General features: G+C 40.6%; 1 protein-coding gene across 2 annotated transcripts in view; it reads right to left on the bottom strand.

Moving 5' to 3' along the window:
* nnt (nicotinamide nucleotide transhydrogenase) overlaps positions 1-12803 on the bottom strand; it is a 35113-nt gene extending 22310 nt beyond the window's left edge. Inside the window, exons 1-11 of one of the 2 annotated variants that reach the window (XM_030742259.1) lie at positions 12754-12803; positions 10990-11210; positions 8284-8513; positions 7383-7600; positions 6791-6878; positions 6563-6651; positions 5653-5840; positions 5110-5243; positions 4826-5017; positions 3820-3973; positions 2809-2970 (exon numbers count right to left, since the gene is read on the bottom strand). In XM_030742259.1, the coding sequence (XP_030598119.1) occupies positions 2809-2970; positions 3820-3973; positions 4826-5017; positions 5110-5243; positions 5653-5840; positions 6563-6651; positions 6791-6878; positions 7383-7600; positions 8284-8513; positions 10990-11143 (1609 nt within the window). In that variant the 5' untranslated portion in view covers positions 11144-11210; positions 12754-12803. Of the gene's footprint in view, positions 1-2808; positions 2971-3819; positions 3974-4825; positions 5018-5109; positions 5244-5652; positions 5841-6562; positions 6652-6790; positions 6879-7382; positions 7601-8283; positions 8514-10989; positions 11211-12753 lie in introns of those variants that run through there. The other variant, XM_030742260.1, reaches the window with a different exon arrangement.
* Positions 12804-14731: the final 1928 nt, after the last annotated feature.

The following is a 14731-nucleotide window of genomic DNA, read 5'->3' as shown; positions in this document are numbered from 1 at the left end:
ATCCTTAAGTTTGCCCATTTTTCCTGCTTCTATCACACTGACTTTGAGGATAAAATGTTCACTTGCTCCCTAATATATCCCACCAACTAACAGGTGCCATGATGAAGAAATAATCAGCGTCATTCACTTCACCTGTCAGTGATCTTAATGGCTTAATGACATTTTATGTTTTCGCCTCTTCTATTGAACAAAGTTTTCCACACGTGTCTTCTTTTAAAAATATCTTATTTTAAACCTCCTAAAATTTTCAAATTTGCTTAACATTTAACATCAAATATATCTTTTAAGTTCTAGCTTATCAAACACAAGCAAAGCCTTAATTACAAAGTCAAACCATCACTTCCCTCTTTTTGTTATTTCTTTTAGCTTCTTTTGTTGTTTATTGTGCTTTTGTTTGCCAGCTAGATGGGTATCTGATGTACAACAAATATTTATGGCTTAACATGAATCAGGCTTGGTATGTTGCACAGCCAAATGGAGTTACCAGGTGGGTCCACTTCCTAAATCTAATCAGAATGGTGTTTTTTTTCTATTTTACCTACAACATGTTGATGCCTTGAAGTCTTTTTCACTATGATCTTTATTTCTTTCTCCTTGTTTGTCCTTTTTTAATTCACCTCTAAACAGTGAATAATGAAGAAAAGGAAGCAAAATGCTTTTAACTGTATTACCTAAGCCTTTGCTTACCTTTATTTTTCTGCAAATGCATCCTGATTTAAGGAAAAATTACAAATGAAAGCAATAATAGCAGCTATGCCCTGGTCAACAGGTACTGAGCTGCACAATAAGAAGTCCATCCTATGACTAATTTCATTTAAAGTCTGACTCCTATATATATATATATATATATATATATATATGTGTGTGTGTGTGTGTGTACAAGACACACTTATTAAGTCCCACAGAATAACCTGATGAGTCATCAGGAGTACAGCAAAAAACTAGTTAACTATTTGCAACTGGTCACTAACAATGGAACAAGGAAAATATGAGAATTTGAATTTTGCTGAAACAGATGCAGTTACATCTTGTAGGTGGAGATCAAAGGAATTCCTGTCCACCTTAACGAATGGATAAGCCTAAAAGCAAGCCAATATGCATCAGTGGACACACGCAAACTGTAAGGCATCAACAGATGTCTGTACTGGGTGGGCTAACACCCTGTGTGTGTGTGTGTGTGTGTGTGTGTGTGTGTGTGTGTGTGTGTGTGTGTGTGTGTGTGTGTGTGTGTGTCAAACATTAGGTTTCAGGCTGTGAATCAGTGCTCTCAAGTAGATTAAAGCCTTATTATCAGTCACCAGACATGAAGATATATTTCAATGAGCCACTGGATGTGAAACCAGTATCTGAAGAATCTAAAATGACCCACCAGTCAGAGTCACTACTGGCTGTAACACTATAATGTCCTACAAAGAATACAACTGTCCTTCACTGAAACCCTAAATTCCAACATGATTCCCTAACGTCTGTAAGGTTATTGTGTGTCTTTATGATGCCTGGCACAACAACAACAATTTTGCAGGTTTCACTGTTTCCATAACCGCAGTCAGTCGGTGACAGAAGTTTTTAAAAAAGGCGATGAGGCCATGCCAAATATGAGGGGAAAAAAATACCTGGACAAAGAGGAAGGTAAGAGGGGAAAGGAGGTGAAGAGAGCAGACAAGACGGAAAGAAAAACAAAAAGTATTTAAGGGAACTTTAACACAAATTTATCAAGTTCTGCAAAATATTAAGTGCCGAACCTATGAACTTTTGCCTTTTGGAGCCATCTCACTTAAGACAGCATTGGACAAACTTCACAGAAAGAATGAATGGGTAAACGATAAATAGGTGTCACTAATAAAGTTCCAAAGAAAGTGAAAAGTGTCTCTTAGTTGTTACACTGCTGGGCTCTGCAGGCGAGCTCTGATGTCCGCCTGTGTGCACGCGTAAACGAGCAAAGGCCTTCCCTGACCCTCAAAGATCACCAACGGCGTGTTACTTCCTACCTCAGTGTGTAGCTGTGGAGTGATCAAAGCTGTGAGAACACACACACACCATTTACCTCGCTAACCTCTTAACCCTTCTGTGTTAAACAGGAGCCACAATAAGAACACGATCTTGAACGTTTTAAAATGAAGGGCAAAAAAAACCAACAGCATGGCTACAAAGGCCAAACTGGGTGTGTTCGATCTTCATGTTAAGGTTTTTAATCTGTATACCACCAGCACTGCAGTATTACAGCAAGGGTGTCTGGGTGGTGCACTTTAACTGCTGACACAAAAACTGTCACCAGTTTTTGCAGCTGTAGCTCACAAGAATTTAATGGCTGCTAATTATTTGCACATAATTTCATTGATATGAATTTATTAAATTAAAATCCTTTGATTTTGCCATAGGTGCAATGCTTGGGTAACAGAACAGGGCATTTAATAAACTAGGTTTTTGTTTCAATTTCGGCTTAATATCCCCTTTATGTTCCATCCCGCGAAGCAGCTGATGTTTGCTGATGATCTTGTGTTTTGATAAGTTCTAGCTAACATGTCGCTCTGGTGGACAGTAAAGTTGTATTGGTGGCCGTGGGGATAATGACGCTTTGAGTACATCACATGATTAATAATTTTGCTTGAAAAAGCTTAAGGTCAAACTTCCAGAAAATAAAGGACCTTAATACAGATCTTTTTTTTAATTAATTAAATGTCAATTCTAGAAGTGCATAAAATTAATTGGTGTTGAAATGATGAATCCATTCATTTTAGACAGATAAATGGATTCCACTATGGGACGTTTAATTCACAAACTGTATGAGACCCATTAAAAATAACAGACCTGAGATGGCATTGGTGACAGACATGAGAGGAGAATGCAGAGCAGGAGTGACTCCCCACACTGTGTGGTATCCCACGATGCCAGCCAGACCAAAGGTGGTGACCATCTGAGTGAAGGCAGCGTTAGGAGCTGACAGTCCCAGACCCAGCAGGGTGGCCATGCCTGGTATGGAAAAAAGAGAAGTTAAGGAAATAAAATCAGAGCTACGGTAACAACTAGGGTAGCTCTGGCTATATATCTAAAGGGCACATTAACAGTGTAATACAAAATGTATGGCCACTGTTGATCTCCCATTTATTATGCACAAAATTAAGAAAATTATTCCTAAAATATGCTGTAGAAGGATATGAAATTGTCACAACTGGTTTAAGAGTTGTTTAAGAAAATTGTTCTCCTGCTCAATGTGATTGCTCCTCAAGTTGCACTGGGTCTTGTGGCACTTGACCACCCATGTTGTCCTGATTCTCTTTACTTTAGCAGACAGGTTCAATCTTTAAGCAAATCTTTATTTTATTTTGTTACTTTTGGGACATGTAGCAAGTTTTCTTTTACAGACTGAATTTATATCAATGATGATCTAAATGGCTGCAGAAAATTGGGCATTTAAAGAAGAGGAGCTAACATCAGGAGCTGTGTGCTGGTGCTAAGTGGGAAACTACTCCAGCACAATGTGTGAACCACATTAACTACATGTGGCGCGCTGACACAGAGGCTGTGTGGCACCACGGGAGCATCTCACTACAGCACTACTTCAAACCAACACTCAGCGTGACACTGTTTTTACAATGCACACTTCCTGACACTAACAGGGTGCCTGTGTGCGCGTTTGTAATGCGCCTCTGTCACTTCTCACCTCCAGTGCGCATTCCAGCTGTGAACAAAAAGCTGGAAAACCTCGACCTCCCTTACGACCCTCTGATGACAGTTAAGATATATGAGAGTAAGCTGTGCAAAAGAACACTTTGCTCAGACTACTCTACCCTAAACCTAAATTTATCCACAACAACCAACCTCCAGTGTACACGCCAGCGCTGGTGAGTGTGGCCCTGAAGGGGGAGATTTGTGCAGCCTTCTCCGCCTCCAGTTCCTGGACAGTCTTGGTTTTAGCAGGCGCTGCAGTGGGCATGTTGATAGGCTGAGGAGCGGGGAAAAGGTTTTTTCCATTCTGGAGGTGACAAACAGAGAACAGCAGAACGTGAAAGGAAGAAAGAAAAGTACAAACAAAAAACATAACCATCCTGTTTTATGGCTCAGCTGGTGCAAATTTGTTATTATAAAATATGCCACTTATCAAGGTCTGGGTTGTGGGAGCAGCAGAGACTTCCAGCATCTTAACACCTCACCGATGACGCTCCCAGGAGGCATGCCGGTGCGATGCCTGAACCAGCTTAACTGACTCTTTCTTGTGTGGAGGGATAGCAGCTCTAATCTGATCCCCTCGCAAACTGTAGATTCCCTGACCTTCCTCCAAAGGGTGGCAGGGCTTATTTCCATCGCTTCTATCTGCAGTCGCATTCTTTCAGTCACAACCAAAAGCTCGTGGCCATAGGTGAGGGTGAGAATGCAGACTGACCCATAAACTGACACCTTTACTTTCACGCTCAGCTCTCTCTTCACCACAACACATCAGTACGGTGTTGGCATTAATGTGGATACTGCACCAATCATCTGTCAATCTCCCACTACACTCCACTAATTTAGCTTGAAGTTTGGTGTAATGAGGAGATGGTGCTTCATTTCCACCACCATAGAGGCCATAATAAGACAAGAATGTATGCTAAGGGTGACATCTAGTGACTGAGACATGTCCCTACAACATGCATGGATTGATGGATGGATGGATTTAATTGTTTAATGACATATTTATATACAATTTAAAATTTTGCCTTTATTGGAAAGGACCCATAAGAGACGGACAGAAAATACAGCAGGAGAAAAGGCACTAAATGTCCACCCAGCCAAGAATCGCATCACCTGTAGCAGCGTATTTGGCTCTGGGAAACATGAGACCTCATACCTGCATGACAATAGATCCTCTGACAACGTGATCCATGGTCCCGTAGTCAAACTGTTCCTTGACATCAAAGTAAAATTTCTCCTTATCGGGGCTGATGGCCCGGATCAACTTGGTGATGTTGTTGGAATACAAAGTGCTGGACTGTGTTGGTAAACGGCTGGGCAGGTCTGTGTAGCCGATGTGGGTCACTCCCTTTAAAGAAATTATACTAAACTGATCAATCAACCAAAAAAAAGCTTTCTTTTGTCTATCTGTGAGTACATTTGAAGAGTATGTGCAATGACCTTGTACACAGTCAGCTCTCCGGGTACTGTGGTCTCAATGTTTCCACCAGCTTCAGCAGCCAGGTCCACCACCACTGACCCATCCTTCATGCTTTCTACCATTGGTTTGGTGATTAGGATGGGTGCCCGCCTACCTGCAGCATTAAAACAGAAAGACCGCTATTAGCACATCACTGGTAAGCTGATCCAAAACTCTCTCCCCATTTATTACATACCATATCACATCAATGGTAGTGGTTAAAAAAAAAAAAAAAAAAAAAGGGTTCAATTTTCAATACCAGGAGCCTCCATTCCAAATTATGACCCAACAAGTGACTCATACTCACTGCCGTTAAGCTTACTGCATCCAAACTATATATAAAAACTGCTCAAACTCAAAGAGTAATGGAACTAATAATCACTTTTCTAAGACTTGAGACCAGAATACATGTCTCACATCCTGTGGTATCTAACCTTAATGTTGAGGACAGGCCTAATAACCTTCACTTCTTAGATTTACAGACAGCATTTTTACTCTAAATGATGCTGCGCTTCTCTGCATACCAGGGATCAGAGCAGTGCTGATGACAATGTCCACATCCTGACACTGCTTAGCAAACAGCTTCATCTCGGCCTCTATAAACTCCTTTGACATTTCCTTGGCGTAGCCTCCCTGGCCTTCTCCTGACTCCTTAATGTCCACCTCCAGCGGTTCTGCGCCCAGAGATTTAAACTGCTCCAAAGCTGCAGCTCTAGGAGGAAGGAAAAGGAGAGGTCACTGGTTATTTCAAAATCTCAGATGGAACATAAAACAAATAATGCATGTGATTACAAATGCAAAGATTAGTCAATTAATATGTCATTTGATTGACAAAAAAATATCTGGCAACTATTTACTAAAGGAAACACCATCTTCTCTGATTTTTTTAAACACACAAGTCCCAAATATTTAATAGTTCTACCTTCTGAAATCAGAGAATTTGATGCTTTACCTTGTAAATGAAAATAAACTAATGATCAGGCAAATCAAGACATCAAATTGGGATATGAGAAATATCAGGCATTTCTACCCATTTTCTGACATTCAATACAGAAAAATAATGATCAAGAAAATAATCAGCAGAATAATCAGTACTAAAGGTGATTATCAGCTGCAATACAAATAAAACTTTATGTCCCTGAAACATAAAGACAAACATGTATAAAAAAATAACTGTGTAACAGCAACAGAACAAATTCACAGCTGAGTTGCTCCACAGTAAAAATAAGACTACAACCTCCTTGCGACTAGGAAAAAACACTGGAGGAGACACAATGCCTTTATCGCTGTGGTTATAAACGACTGTAATATTAGATGCTGCCATTGCAGCCATCAGTTCTACCCTAATATTAATAATAACTGTATTAGCTGGTGAATAGGAAACAATAACAAACAAACCAAAAAAAATATTTTACAGTTGATAATTCTTCAAACCTTGTATCAAAACCTCTGACAATGGCTCCCATGGCCCTGGCAGTACCAGCTGCTGCCAACCCAGCCACACCACCTCCAATGATCAGCACCTATTAACAAATGTGCACAAAACTTAGTTAGGGATGACCAGTTACGACCCATGTTTACAGTTAAAACTGGCAGTGACACATTCACAGATACACACTTTCTAAATAAACCTCCAGAAACACACAAACTCAGATTGCACACCTTTGCAGGAGGCACTTTCCCAGCTGCTGTGATTTGCCCAGTGAAAAACCGTCCAAAGCTGTTAGCTGCCAGCACCACTGACTTGTACCTGAAAGATCAGGGAATTCACAGCAAAGAAAAAAGTAAATATAGATTTTTTTTTTTTTTAATGTCCCACATGTAAAAGTTTTGAAAAAAATTTTGTACTTGCTAACAGATCTACAGAACTGTATGTAATGTTTTCCCTTTTTTTGGTCTGGGTGTGCAAAAAGTGGACATTAAAAACTACATGTATACATGTATAATAGCTAATTTATACCATGGAGCCTTGCTCTAAAAAACGGTCATAGATTTAACGCTGTGTGTGAAGCTGGATTTAAAAAATAAGGGTTTAAAGTTAAAGTTTTCAGAGCATGTGTAGCGCCTTCATGGCGGGGGGGGGGGGGGGGGGGGGGGGGCAGTGGTTGTTCACCAGACCGAGCCTTTATACGTGTAATGTTTCAAGTCCTCTTTAAATTTTGTTTAAAAGAAAAGAGTGCATGAAGGCACAAGTAGATCATCAACTGGACACAAGCAGTAAACAATACATGCCTTGAAGGCACCATGTACATACCCTGCGATGTTTGCCATGGAGCTCAGTGCATCATAACCCTGGGCGATGGTGACTCTGGGCACCTGGTCCATAGCCAGGACAGTGGCTTTTTTCTTGGACAGTATGTCCATCAGCTCAGGGTTCTGAGCTGGATAGATGAAGCTGATCAAAGTAGATGCATCCTTCATCATCTCCACCTCATGCACACCCAAAGCAGGGTTAAAAATGGGAGCACGGACCTGAAAGCAGACACGTTTGCTTTAGTTAAGTCTAGAAGAGCGTACAGGTCAATACCAGCACTCATGTTATCTGAGGAACAGAGGACCCAGCCGGTTAACTTCACTTTCCAATAGAAATGTCCCAGAACAGGGAAAGCAGTATGTGTTTACATTAAGAGTCTGTTTCCTATTCTCCTGATTTCTGTACTCACATTAACAGCATTTCAATGCAACCAAATTCAAAATAAGCCATTCTTATCTACACACTCTCCTGTTTTTGTCTAGAAATTATTTTTAAATGGAAAAAATCTGTAAAAGCATGAGGCTGCTTCTCATTTTCTTTGAATCGCTGACTTTTTTTCATCCCCAACCACCATGTCTGACTGAAGACACGTGGCAGTTTAACCATTTTGGCCTAGTTTTTTTTCCACCCACATTCACATACTCTGCCATTCCTCCTCTTCCTCTTCCTCCTACACCTACACCACAAGACACACATCATGTCAAAAGCTGCTGCCATCATCAAAACTCTGACTGGGCCACCCTGTTCCTTCCTTTTCCCCACTTCCTTCCATTATCCTTCATTACCTCTTCTTAACCAGTCAGTCTGATAACAAGAAATTTCTGACATAGATTTAATTTAACCGCCTTATGTGCCTCCTCTTCCCTCTCTCCAACACCCCCTCTCTTTATTTAAGACCTACCTTAACCACCACATCAGATGCCAAGACATCTTTGAGGTCTTTAATTGTTGCTCCAGCCTGGGTGTACTGTTCGTCACCGAACTTGGAAGACTCGCCAGCTCCAGACTCCACGACGACATTGAAGCCCTGTTTAATGAGTGCCTGGACACCGGCGGGCGATAGCGCAACTCGACGTTCATTCTGGAAAATTTCTTTGGGAACACCGACTGTGAGTTGTTTGTATGGAATACCTGGACAGGAAAAGAGACATAATAAAAAAAAAAAGGACCATGTGAGACTAATTCAAGTTATGTTTTTATGAGCTACAAAAGCTAAGGTGATGCTAACAAAGATAGATGTTTCACTGCACCGTTAACAAAGAATAATGGAAGAAATGTGCTGTGTGTTTATGGATTTGCACAACTGAAGGTGCTGTTTTCCAAGACACCAGAAAGACATAGTAACAATAAACAAGGCACAATACTTTGTTCATTTAATGGATCTTTGCTGCTACTGCTACAGCACAGACTAGCAGCAAAGGAGAAACTGAATAGGAAACAAAAGAGAGAACAAGCTGTTTGAAAACTTATGGTCTTATTTTAGCACTTCCATTTTCAAACGGCAGGCAGGTCACATGCTTTGTTGGCTCTTATGGAAAATTCCACTGCAGATCCTTCCCACTGCCTCCTCAATTTATACACAAGAACCTTTAAGTCTTTTCTGCTCCTGCTGCTCTGGTGGCCCATTCTCTTGCAACTTTTGGCTTACTGGCAGCCTCACAGTACAGACAACGCAGAAATTATTTTGTGAGCCGACCATGTGATTTTTTTAAATGTCTATAAATCAAAGGTCACTGCTGATATATAAGCCCTATCTGCCCTCAAAAATGTAGCTCTCAGGTAGCCATCGGGTAAAATTAAGATTACTGAACAAACAGATGGAGTAGACAACAGCAGATAAATCCACTCACCACTAAAAACAGTGACCAAAGGCTGCTTGTAATCTCATGGTGGAGAAAGAGATTTCTCTGGAAGATTTCATTGTTTTTTTAAACACCTAATCAGTTACCACATATGTAACGTGCTATTTTCAACTAACTTAGTCCAATTCCAAACGCACGGATAGATCGATTATGATCAAAGTGACTCACACTAATCCCCCCACATATAACTAACGCTTGTGACACAGACATTCATGAGCACACACACACACACACACACACACACACACACACACACACACACACACACACACACACACACACACACCGTTAACCAGTGAAATGGGTAGTTGATCTAATCTCCTCAGCTTTTTGGCTTACAGTGTGTACAGAGACAAGAGACAGGTAGAGTGAAGATGTCGTTAATGGAGTTGAAAACAACTCATTGTTACTGCGAGTGCCCTGGGCCTTCAACCTTGACTCTTTCGCCTATAAATGAAACACTGAAAATGGCAGGCCCTCAGGGGCACATTATTATTGTTTTTAAATAAATACATTTACACTGTGCAGATTTTCTTAGAAATGAGGACCACAGGAAAAGCTGAGAGGCTGACAGTGCTGAAGCAGCTTTAATCCCACAGAAATCCACGGCTGTGAGATTGCTTGGAAGTTCAGACTGTTCAGTCTTGCCTACTTCACAGAACAAATCCAGTCTCAAATAAACATGCTTTCAGATTATACTATGCGTCTATAGGTTCTCTGGAGGTCAAAGCGTAATCACATGTAAGTGTGTGTGCCACTTCTATACAAAACCATAATCTGGTACTTGTGTGTCCAGAATAGATGCTGCCAGCTGTTGCTGGAGCAAGCTAAAGTGCAGGAATGTCAACCTCTGTCACCGTGAAGCAGAGAAAACGAAACCCAGCACACACAGACATAAAGCTCCTCTAACCAGCTGGTACTGGCTTCACAGCACTCACACCTGCTGCCTACGGGCTTTCAGAAACCTCATACCGAGAATATCTCCCTAAGGCTGCAATATGCATGATATGATATTTAAACAGAAAGTAAATGCAGGTAGCAACACGGACTCTAAACCGTATAACAACAAATCTGACTCAGAGGAAAAACTGCTGTATGAGGTAAAAGTTTATCCTCTCTTTTGCTCTGTTTTTTTCTAAACAGTGAATTAACTACTTCATAACAGCTACAATGTACTGACCTTCAAAACAAGCATGCAAGTATGAATGAATAGCATGCCACAACAGTGATTAGAGGGAACTGAATACCCCTCTGTCTTTATATATAATGAGTAGTGGGCACCTGTAATACTCATGCCATATACCTGACACACAAGTACTTGGGAAAGGACACAGTGGATCCAGGTGTTATTGCTCTTGTGGCTATCAGCAGGTAAATATCTACGCCTCAATCCATGTATGCCGAGTACAGCTTCCAACAGCAGAAAACCCAGCCTGCTATCCAAGAATGACCATTCATGCATAATCATGCAATTCACAGCACTACTCCTACACAGGAACATTAGGTCAGAAAAGTTTACAGGTGGCAATAAAACACAATATTGAGAGTACAAATATTTTTTGAGTTACATCAAACAAGATCTTGTTGTCTACTCCTTGCAGTAACCGCACCTGCGAATGCAATGCTGTGATCGGTTCAATATGCCTTAAAACAAAGCATTACACCACATAGAGTCACTCACTTATTGCAGTGACCGCGGTATTAATTATTCTATTGCGTATGCTCCTCACCATGCAGCCTCTTACCTGGACTAGCGCATCGGCCGAGAGCTTGATGGGTCCTAAAAAACCGCAGGCATGTTGATTTGATGGTACGGCCACTCTGCAGCTTCACTACAGAAACCCCGCTGAACACAGGCGCTGAGCAGCTGGCCGCCACAACTCGTAGGAGGCTCGCCATGGTGCACACACACACGCGCACCTGACACTCACACAGGAGGAGCTATAGAGGACAAACAGCAGCCCTCCTGGGGAGAAAACATGAAAAGAAAGAGAGGAGGGAGGTTAGAGTTTAAGAAGAAAAACAGCAGGATGAAAGTACGCTGAAGTGAGAGGGAAAATAAGCATGTCAATATTTTTCCTAATCCCACAATTATCAGGTATCTACACGCAAATGAAAATGTTTCACAGAAAACTGTCCTTCCCTGTTCCTGTGTACATCAAGGACATGTAAATAAACTTTGTTTATCCAACTAGTCACATCCACTTGCACATATCTGTACTAAAATTCAACACATATTCTAGTGGTTGGATTCACAATATGAATGTGTCTTTTGCTCGTGCTACCATTCAGGCACAACTGTGTTATCAACCTAACTATGCACTAATAAAGCCACAGTGAACTACAATCACTTATTTTAATTGCAGCACACTGAATGCTTCATTGGCCATAAACAGCATGCCGGTACTGTGTTTCTTTAAAAGGCAATAACATGACTGGGATAAACTAGGATAGGTGGCTGGTGCAAAAGGGTTCAAACTAGAATAGACTGGCTACAAACTCCACAGTGCCACTTCTTATGCCCTGAGTAAAGGTTAAAAAAAACACACTAATCATTAGTGCAAAAGATGGAGCTCAAAGGGCTCAATTAATTGATTAGCTATTAGAGAAAAAAAATTCATGACCATAATCTAATTTTATATTTATATTCTTGTAAACAGTGTGGCTTTAGGTATTGGAACTGTTGTGTTTGTAAGTTGCAAACAATATAAAGTCTGAATTGTTTATTAATTATAATTACTGCCTTGTAAACATAAGTAACGTGTTATAACCAGTGATCAATATATCATTAAATCTAATTAGTCATAAGATCATAGCATAAGCACATTAATTAAGTAAACATTTATAAACTAAGTTATTTATTGTTATTTGATTAGTGAATTTAGCTCTCATTCTAGAATTAAACGCTAGTCAAAATTTAACAACAAAATTTATCTACCACATCATTCAGTTTCAGCTAACATGCTGCTAACAGCTAAAAATAAATCTCATTACCTCAACCACCACCGTGACGGTGGTGGCGGCGGTTTTGTATTGAATGCCCTCGTTTGACCCGCTTTGTCTGAAAGCACCGTGAACCTTTACACCTCCGTTTGAGTCAGCAATAAAACAAACCTCACGGCTTCCTGACAACAACACACACGGCAGTGTCATTCAAAGAATACGAAGCATAAAAATTGACGCATCAAACGCACTTTAGACGGGCCAATTGTTACACAGGTTTTCCTATTTTTTCCTATGAGATAATTACCCAGTTGGGTACCTCGTTTCTCTTTTTGTCTGCAATCGTAACACAAAACATAACGGGGGGGGGGGGGGGGGGGGGTAAGGATGCTAACCTGAGCTAACATGAGGCGCGCTAGCTTGCATGCAAAGTCATAGGTTCTGATTCATACATGTAGGCGATGTGAGTCAAAAAAGACCCCTGCACACTCGCAGAAATGCAAACCGAAACAGATGCATGGTGGAAAGTGAGAGTGGAGAGGTTAACGTTGGATAACTCGACTGACCTTTGAAGACAGTCCCCGGCTCTATGCGGCACAGGCGAACTTTGCTATGACCCGGAAGCAGTGAGGAGAAGCCGCCAATATAGAAACGTAATTGGACCACAGGAGACGCGTCAGAGGATATCCGACCACATATGGTGTCACTATCGGGATAAACTTTTAACAGCATATTTGTGTGTCTTTGCCTTGGTAACATTTACTTTTATGATTTGCAATATTTTTTCCACACATTATATATTATCAAATTAATCAAAAACATCCTTAATTTGGACGGAAATTTATTCGCATACGTTGCGTTTTGGATAAATAAACCACAATCATAGAGAAAAATGCATATGAAGGAATATTTAAACGGACTAATGAGCACATTTATTTCATATAGCAGAGAAATGCGTCCAAAAATTGGATCCCATTAAAGGTGCAACTCTGCGTGAATCCGCTGAGGCGCGCTCTATTTCAATTTACTGAATCTAAGGCTCAGCTTTGTTCATACACTGTACGGTTTAGTTTGAGTGTTGCTATCTGCATTTGCTCACTTCCAGGATACAGCAGCCTGCAGGCAATATTCACAAAAATTTTTTTTTTTCCAGACTAATTACTGGGCTTCCCAAAGAGCACGGAATCAAAGCAGCAGGTTATTGCCAGCAGTGTTTCATTTATGCATGAGGTGTGCTGTGTAGTATTTGCTCCCGGACCTCTGTGAAAAATATGTTTGACTATCCAAAACATGTTAGTGTGACAAATATGAAAAAAAGAAATCAGACAGTGGGAAAATACTTTTTCACAACACTGTATAAGAAACATTTTTGCTTTTCAAATAGAAATAACAGGAAAATGCAATGTATGCAAACCACTCGTGCTAATATCTCAGGTAACTACAAAAGGGATATGCAGAGCCAGGAGAAGCCGTGTCCCCCGTTGCACTGAACATTACAAAATTCCCTTTTGCATGGGTTATTGGTTTACCTGGGAACATGGAGCAAAAATTAGTTATGGGCAACTTTTGGGGCTAAGAGACTTGCATTGAGGTTAATTTAATTGTGCACAATTTATGTGCGTTAACATGTAAGACAGGCTTGGAAACTGCATACCTGGCATGCCCTCTGTTAAAATCTAGGATGCCCATGCTTTGAGGGGATACTCTGTGGCCCTAGTATGCATCATATAAGCAAAATAATGGATGATGGATGTCACAAAAGTAGAAATTTGACATAGAAACCCTTTTTATGGGATATATTAGTGAGGACTGATTTTTTTTTTTTTAAGGTTGTTTACCTTGAGGCCTCAGCAAGCTGATATTTTTTTTCATCATCCAGACTCCAAAATACACTTTTGTTTATATTAGCATAAGGCAGCTGACACAGGCTGAAGCATTTGGGGGCACTGGAGTTCTTGCTTATCTTGCAGCGTTGGTTATTCAACTTGAGGATTTGGACACTGATGTTAGAGGTGTCCTTTCCCCTTGTGATGTCATTGTGTGTTACCTCATATTGACCTGAAGCTGTAGTGCATTCAATTATGTTAGCATTGTAAGCTGCCATGCTAAACACTAAATGCCTGGTCTTCATTTGGTATGGTGGAGACAATCCTACACAGCTGTATGAAATCCAGTGTTCTCATGTAATAGGTAATATGAATGGTGCTCTGAGGTCAGTGGAAGGAGGCTTTCACTCTGTTGATGTTGGTCTTAACCCAAAGAAATACCATCACAGTGAATGTGACCTGTCAGGAAATAAAAATCCGACAGCAATCTCCAAAATTATGCATTTCCAATGAAAAAGGCAGCATTTTTTTGCTAGTAGACAAAAAACCTAAACAGTCTGTACTGACGAACAACATTATTTTCAGCTTCTTTTCTCTTTGAAACAGGGTTCATTCACTTACAGCACAACACATGTAAACAGAATGTATTTCTCACACATAGTGATCATCTGGTTCTCTTTATCAGGCCAACAGAGCGGGATGCATTGTAGCTGCACCT

Source organism: Archocentrus centrarchus, chromosome 12 (genome assembly GCF_007364275.1).
Source record: "Archocentrus centrarchus isolate MPI-CPG fArcCen1 chromosome 12, fArcCen1, whole genome shotgun sequence".
NCBI classification, from domain to species: domain Eukaryota; kingdom Metazoa; phylum Chordata; class Actinopteri; order Cichliformes; family Cichlidae; genus Archocentrus; species Archocentrus centrarchus.
Note: the sequence above shows the minus strand (reverse complement) of the source record. Positions and strands in the feature narration are given on the sequence as shown.